General features: G+C 38.8%; 1 protein-coding gene across 1 annotated transcript; it reads left to right on the top strand.

Moving 5' to 3' along the window:
* Window positions 1-5,305: 5,305 nt before the first annotated feature.
* Window positions 5,306-6,283, top strand: LOC139422146 (interferon alpha-7-like). The gene is made up of 5 exons (XM_071173299.1): window positions 5,306-5,431; window positions 5,531-5,620; window positions 5,752-5,901; window positions 5,981-6,073; window positions 6,176-6,283. Exons 1-5 carry the CDS (start codon window positions 5,306-5,308, stop codon window positions 6,281-6,283), a joined length of 567 nt encoding a protein of 188 aa, XP_071029400.1.
* The last annotated feature ends 1,747 nt before the right edge of the window (window positions 6,284-8,030 follow it).

The raw sequence follows: 8,030 nt of genomic DNA, 5'->3' as shown, positions 1-8,030 counted from the left end.
GGAAGAAGCGGTATTTTGGAGAACCACATAATCATCATTGGAGACATGTGACATGTTTCTGAGACTGGCTAATAGATTGACAGCTGATGCATTTACCGAGTGAATTATTTGTTTATAAACATTGGTTGACTGATATTTATATGTGAAGGCTATGTATTTATTCCTTTATAATAAAATTTAATAATTATTCTCATATCTTTTTTTATTAATTAATTTATATATTTAGTCATTCATGCATTCATCCTGCCATTCTTTCTTGCATTCATTTGTTTATAGACTGACTTTTGTAAAGGAGTAATCTGCAGTTCAAACAACACGAAAGCGGTCACTGAACCACTATTTTTTCATAATAGCTGAGAAATGGGGTTGGAGAAAAGTAACCACTGTCACAGAGCTATGGATGAAAGGAAGGTCCACCTATGAGATTAAAGTTGTAGTCTAGTTTTATGTACAGTTGGAAACAATATCCTGTGTTTTTCTACATTTACATGGTTTCAAACAATGTCAATTATTTTATTTGGGGTTCTGATGAGGTAAGACAGTAGTTGAACTAAACTCACGAGGATTGTAAAATGTATATATATTCTTCAGGAATCAATGGGTAGCTTGTGTATCAATTGTTTTAAAATGGATGTGGTAATCGCAGAAATGTCCCCTTCAGCGTAGTATGTCGGGGATGATGAAACGTTATAGTATTAGGAATTATGATTTAGGTAATTGTCTAATAAACCTACGATTACGTTATCACAACACATCGGCAAATTGGTTCATTCATATAGCCCTGCTTGCCTCTCCCAACGACGAACTATTCAAATGTTAATGTTAGCAGGATTATTCAGACACAAATGTCATAACATGATGGTTCATTTCTATTTAATCATCAGTTATTACCAACAGTTTAATTCAACTGTACAGGCATGAATTGGACGCAGAGGATGCAAACATAAAGCGATCATATTAAGTTTTGTGTGGCTCAGCTGGTAGAGCGTGGTGCTTCCAATGCCAATGCTGTGGGTTCAACTTCCATAGGGGACAGTAAAACTGTATGCACTCACCACTGTAAGTCGCTCTGGCTAAGAGCGTCTGCTAAATGACAAAAATGTCAATCATAATCTCACAGAGAGAGAGAGAGATACTGGTTGACTGATAATATTTTATTTATTCATAACATTGAATAAAAAATACATGAATCTATTCTCATCTTGTTTTCATATGCATATACAGTTGAAGTCGGAAGTGTACATACACCTTATCCAAATACATTTAAACTCAGCTTTTCACAATTCCTGACATTTAATCAGAGTAAAAAATCCCTGTTTTAGGTCAGTTAGGATCACCACTTTATTTTAAGAATGTGAAATGTCAGAATAATAGTAGAGAGAATGATTTATTTCAGCTTTTATTTCTTTCAACACATTCCAAGTGGGTCAGAATTTTACATACATTCAATTAGTATTTGGTAGCATTGCCTTTAAATTGTTTAACTTGGGTCAAACATTTCGGGTAGCCTTCATAAATAAGTATCCCACAATAAGTTGGGTAAATTTTGGACCATTCCTCTTGACAGCTGGTGGAGCTGGTGTAACTGAGTCAGGTTTGTAGGCCTCCTTGCTCGCACACGCTTTTTCGGTTCTGACCACACATTTTCTATAGGATTGAGGTCAGGGCTTTGTGATGGCCACTCCAATACCTTGACTTTGTTGTCCTTTATCCATTTTGCCACAACTTTGGAAGTAGGCTTGGGGTCATTGTCTATTTGGAAGATCCATTTATGACCAAGCTTTATCTTCATGACTGATGTCTTGAGATGTTTCTTCAATATACCCACATAATTTTCCTGCCTCATGATCCCATCTATTTTGTGAAGTACACCAGACCCTCCTGCAGTAATGCACTCCCACAACATGATGCTGCCACCCCGTGCTTCATGGTTGGGATGGCTTTCTTTGGCTTACAAGCCCCCCCCCCCTTTTTCCTCCAAACATAACGATGGTCATTATTGCCAAACAGTTCTATTTCTGTTTCATCAGACCAGAGGACATTTCTCCAAAAAGTACGATCTTTGTCCCCATGTGCAGTTGCAAACCGTAATCTGGATTTTTTTTATGGCGGTTTTGGAGCAGTGGCTTCTTCCTTGCTGAGCGGCCTTTCAGGTTCTGTCAGTATAGGACTCGTTTTACTTTGGATATAGATACTTTTGTACCTGTTTCCTCCAGCAAGGTCCTTTGCTGTTGTTCTGGGATTGATTTGCACTTTTCGCACCAAAGTACGTTCATCTCTATCTCCTTCCTGAGCGGTATGACGGCTGCGTGGTCCCATGGTGATCATACTTGCGTGCTATTGTTTGTACAGATGAGCGTGGTACCTTCAGGCGTTTGGAAATTGCTCCCAAGGATGAACCAGACTTGTGGAGGTATACCATTTTTTTCTGAGGTCTTGGCTGATTTCTTTTGATTTTCCCATGATGTTAAGCAAAGAGGCACTGAGTTTGAAGGTATTCCTTGAAATACATCCACAGGTACACCTCCAATTGACTCAAATTATGTCAATTAGTCTATCAGAAGCTTCTAAAGCCATGACATCATTTTCTGGATTTTTCCAAGCTGTTTAAAGGCACAGTCAACATAGTCTATGTAAACTTCTGACCCACTGGAATTGTGATACAGTGACTTATAAGTTCAATAATCTGTCTGTAAACAATTGTTGGAACAACTACTTGTGTCAGGCACACAGTAGATGTCCTAACCGACTTGCCAAAACTATAGTTTGTTAACAAGAAATTTGTGGAGTGGTTGAAAAACTAGTTTTAATGATTCCAACCTAAGTGTATGTAAACTTCAACTGTATTCATTGAGTCATACTTTCATGGATTCATTTGTTTATAGGCATACTTTTTGAAAAGGGGCAACCTGCAAAACAAACAACCACAAAGCCCCACCCCGCCACTGTTTTGGTAAACAGCAAAGGGATGGGGTTGGAAAAAAGTAGCAACTGTCAAATTCATAGCAAGATCAGGATGCAAGTGTCGGACCATCAATGAAATCAAAGTGAGACTATAGTTTTAACCACATTTTGAGGATGTAAAGTATTTGCTTACAATTTGCTAAATAATTTAAAAACAACAGAGTAAATAAAGCTTAGAATTTGGGTTCTGATGTGGTGCGACAGTTGAACTATGAGGCATTTAAAAGTTTTATATGTCTATTCTTCAAGAATCAATAGCTATATATAATTAATTAAAAAGTCTCAAATTGTAAGTACCAACCGCAGACTAGCCCTTTAACGTAGCATGTCCAGGAGGATCGCATGCTGTAGTATGCCTATTAGGTCGTTTTAAATATTTGACATCATTTTCTGATAAACCTACGATAAGGTTATCACAACGTATTGGCAAACTGGTTTAATCAGATTAGTAATGACAAGATATTCACATTTTTATGCTAACGGATTATTCAGATGATAAAAGACATATAGAGGTCTACAGCATTCATTGTACACTCTAAAAATGAAGGGTTCAACAAGGGTTCTTTGTCAGAACCTCAAAGTTCTCAGAATAACCTTGTGTTTCTTGGCACTGAAAATGACCCCCAAAAAGTTCTTCCAAGTACCCTATAGAAGGTGGGGTTCATCGAGGAACCTAACTGCCCAACGGAAACCTTTGGATTTGAATTTGAAAGGACAGCAGGTGTAGGCACTTAACTGAAACAATAAACAAGATCTCCTCAATTTAAGGCAAAGTTTGTCCCTTGTATGATCTAAATTGATTTTGTTTTATGATTGTCTTGTTTTGTACACTTTGTACAAAATAATAAAATGCAGTAATACAGGATATTTCTTAACGTAGCTCTTTATTAGCTAGCTATAACTGGCATGTTCACGTATCGCTTACCAGGATCAAAACTGACCATTGACTAACCATTTGGGTGGTCTTAACCAATCATAGCACAGTATGATATGGCGGTAAAATGCATCCAATTACAATTCAGTATGTTTACACATATGAATGTTACAATGATGGCACCATCTATCTTTCAATTTTTGTGCAAATCTTTTGTGCAAAATGGACACAATTCAATGGATATCAATCAACAAAGAAGTAACTATGTAGGCTATAAGAATATGTTGAAAGCTAGCTGTATTGGGTTCCGATGACTGAACTGCTCACTTTTGTGTTTATGTTTTCCGGTATACAAACGAGGAGGCATACAAGGTGATCACGTTGACCATCCTCCTCCCTTACCTCTTCAACTAATATCCCAAAGGTATGTTTATGAAAGCCATTATCAAAGTTTTTTTCCCCCATTCATAATCATCACAATAACCAAGGTATGAATTCTGTCGTGTGCACGTTCTGTTAATCATCTGTATATCTACTATTTGTGGATTCATAGACTTCACCCTCCCTATACCTCTGATGAATAAAACAGGAAACCTGTTCGATCACCATGCTCTGCAAAATCATTCTGGCTATGGATACGGAGAACATCAACACATTAACATCAACACGCCAGAGGATATACCTTTTGGACTCGGGGTCCTGCTGGGAGTTTACCTCATATTTAGATTTTTTTTATTCGTCTTTGCCTCTAAAATCATAATAAACAAAGAGAACTAAAATATTGTGTAATTGTTGTTATTGTTATGCATATTATTATTTTTATTATTATTAATAATAATAGGGGGGGGGGGGGGTAGTTAAAAAATTAACCCCAAAAGGTTGTTCGAAAGGTTCTTTGAGGATCCATTATAAGGGTTTCTTTGAAGAACCATTTTATGGGGGGTTCCACCACAGTTTCAATCTGAAGTACCCCTAAAGGATACTCAAGGAACCTTTTCTTTTTAGATTGTATAGTTAAAGGGTCGATATTCTCTCTCTCTCTCTCTATATGTTTTAGCAATGTTTGAGCCTTCGCAAGGCCAGATGACTTAGATTGTTTAGACCTAGCCTACTGAGGACACATTAGGCACATGATGAGAGAGAAGTGGAGGATACGAAAAGGGACATCCGGTAGTCCAAGTGCGTTTTTCACGGGGTCAAACTTTCTCAAATTCATTCAGTTTTTTACACCTAGTGAGACCACCTTTCACTTTCTGTACATCCTTTAAATTCTCACAATTTAAGTTAAGCCGCAGATATGGGATCAGAAAACAAATTCTGACTCTGGAGGAAATCTGTACTGTACTGGCAACAGGTGAGTCAATATATCATTTGATCATTGCTTCAGGTTTCAACGAATGAATCACTTTCAGGATTATATTCGACTAACAATGATACTCTGTTACAGGTCATCTGGCTACCCCAAGAATGACACTTCAGACTGTCACTTGGATGAGTGCCTTCCTCTGCCTCGCACAAGTTTGCTCCATGCCCATGCCTTGCCAGCTACAAGGACAGCTGGTGCGAATAACCCACAACCTACTGAGAGACATGGTACATTATTTAAATTACTTTTGAATTGAGATGAATTCTCCAACTATGTTTATTCACTGAATAGCTCAACCTGACTTCAGTGTTTTCTCATTCTTTCAGGGGGGTCATTTTCCTCTGGAGTGCATGCAGGATAATAATGTCTTCATAGCATTCCCAGCCACTGCTTTCACAACCTCCGGCGCGCCACAGGTAAGTGCATGGGCGCATATCCAAGTGTTCTTCACAGCATGAAATAGTATTTGCAACCGTTAGGATTAGAAAGTAGAAAACTTTAAACTGCCATTCATGTTTTTTTAAATGATTGTTGTTGTCCGTTTCAGTTGAGCAGCAGTGGTGCTATGGCTATTTATGAGACATTGAAGAACATCGACACATTGTTTGGAGCTGATGACCTGCCCACTAAGTGGGACCAACGGAAGTTGGAGAATTTTCTGAATATTGTATACCGTCAGATTGAAGAGAGCAAATGTGTGAGTTACTATGCCAACACACATTACTTAACTATTTAAAAGTTGGATTGTGACACTTATTATTTTCTTCTTGTGTCAGATGATGGGGAGCGTGAATACATGTGATTATCTAGTCAGGGCAAAGGTGCTGAAGACATATTTCAGGAACATCACAGCCGTCCTGAAAGAAAAAGTAGGGTACAAGCAAATACAGTATAATGTAAATCCCTGTTTTGATAATATCTCTATGAATATTAGCCTACATTGCCCTAACAGTTCATTTTTATTTTCACAGAATTTCAGTTACTGCGCCTGGGAAGTGGTTCGAAAAGAGCTCCTGTACAGCCTCCAGTTCATTCTGGAACACAACTCTGATAGCCTTCTGTGGGCCAACAGAACATGAATTTGAACTTGTTGAACTGATTTACATACTGTACCTGATTTTGATAACATAATTGTAGAATGGTAGGCTATGTGCAATGTCAAACTGCAATTTAAGGCATTAATGATGTTATCAAAGTTATATATTTATTTGAAAATTGTGCATACTGTTGCTGTCACGTAAATACACGTTTTATACTTTTAAATATTGCTATTCTGTGTGCTCATTCTGTAGCATCGTGATGCACTGTCTGTCGGTGTGTGAAAGTTCAGATTTGGGTTAAACATGCTCAGGACATTTGTTTACATTGATTTTTATTTAACCTTTATTTAACTAGGCAAGTCAGTTAAGAACAAATTCTTATTTACAATGACGGCTGACCCCGGCCAAACTCTAACCCGGACGACACTAGGCCAATTGTGCGCCACCCTATGGGACTCCCAATCAATGGCCAGTAGTAATACAGCCTGGAATCGAACCAGGGTCTGTATTGACGCCTCTAGCACTGAGATGCAGTTCCCTAGACCGCTGCGCTATTCGGGAGTGGACGGCTGGCCTATAGCCTAATAATCGCTAAAGGAAAGCCCTAAAAACAAGTCAGATGTAACTTCTCAATCTGTAGTTAAGCTATATTAAATGACTGTCTACAATGAGGATAAGTAAACAGGTTTCAGCAGGGCTCGCCTGTTTGAACACAGTACTTTGAGTTCTTACGAACTCTGTATCAACCCACGCCATGAAATTGCATTCCACAATAACACAATCAGAACAATATTCGCCGAATAGACGCATAGTGAATTCACAAGCGGTGAGGTAAAACAGTTCTCCCTACTGTTTCCTTTTCCACTTTTAATTTATTTCCTTAGTGCCTTCAAGAAGTGTTCACACCCCTTGACTTATTCCACTTTTGTTGTGTTACAACCTGACTTCAAAATGGATTACATAGTTTCCCTCACCTATCTACACAATACCCCATAATGACAAAGTAAAAACCTGTTTTTAGATTTTTGTGCAAATTTATTTAAAAATGAAATACATAGTCATGCAACTTATTATGTTAAGCATATTTTTACTCCTGAACTTATTTAGTCTTGCCACAACAAAGAGGTTGAATACTTTGTTTGTTGTCATCAAAGCACTTCATGATGACAGAAGTGAGTGCTACCGGGCAATAGTCATTTAGTTCAGTTACCTTTGCTTTCTTGAGTACAGGAACAATGGTGGGCATCTTGAAGCATGTGGGGACAACAAACTGGGATAGGGAGAGATTGAATATGTCTGTAAACACTCCAGCCGGCTGGTCTGCGCATGCTCTGTGGACGCGGCTAGGGATGTCGTCCTGGACGGCAGCCTTGCAAGGGTTAACATGCTTACATGTCTTACTCACGTCGGCCACGGAGAAGGAGAGCCCACAGTCATTGGTAGTGGCCATGTCGGTGGCACTGTGATATCCTCAAAGCAGGCAAAGATGTTTAGCTTGTCCAGAAGCAAGAAGTCAGTGTCCGCGACGTGGCTGATTTCCCCTTTGTAGTCTGTGATTGCCTGTAGACCCTGCCACATACATCTAGTGTCTGAGCCGTTGAATTGCAACTCCACTTTGTCTCTCTTCTGACATTTTGCCTGTTTGAATGGCTTATGGAGGGAATAACTACACTGTTTGTATTCGGCCATATTCCCAGTCACCTTGCCATGGTTAAATGCGATGGTTCGCGCTTTCAGTTTTGCGTGAATGCTGCCATCTAGCCACGGTTTCTGGTTAGAGTAGGTT

The sequence above is a fragment of the Oncorhynchus clarkii genome, chromosome 12 (assembly GCF_045791955.1).
Source record: "Oncorhynchus clarkii lewisi isolate Uvic-CL-2024 chromosome 12, UVic_Ocla_1.0, whole genome shotgun sequence".
Classification (NCBI taxonomy): Eukaryota; Metazoa; Chordata; class Actinopteri; order Salmoniformes; family Salmonidae; genus Oncorhynchus; species Oncorhynchus clarkii.
This window is presented reverse-complemented; position numbering and strand designations above follow the sequence as displayed.

Excerpts from the sequence above, each read along its gene's own strand:
- LOC139422146 (XM_071173299.1), top strand. The coding sequence starts at position 5,306 with ATGACACTTCAGACTGTCACTTGGATGAGTGCCTTCCTCTGCCTCGCA. Across the intron at positions 5,432-5,530 it reads ACAACCTACTGAGAGACATG|GGGGGTCATTTTCCTCTGGA; the intron begins GTACATTATTTA and ends TCATTCTTTCAG. Across the intron at positions 5,621-5,751 it reads CAACCTCCGGCGCGCCACAG|TTGAGCAGCAGTGGTGCTAT; the intron begins GTAAGTGCATGG and ends TGTCCGTTTCAG.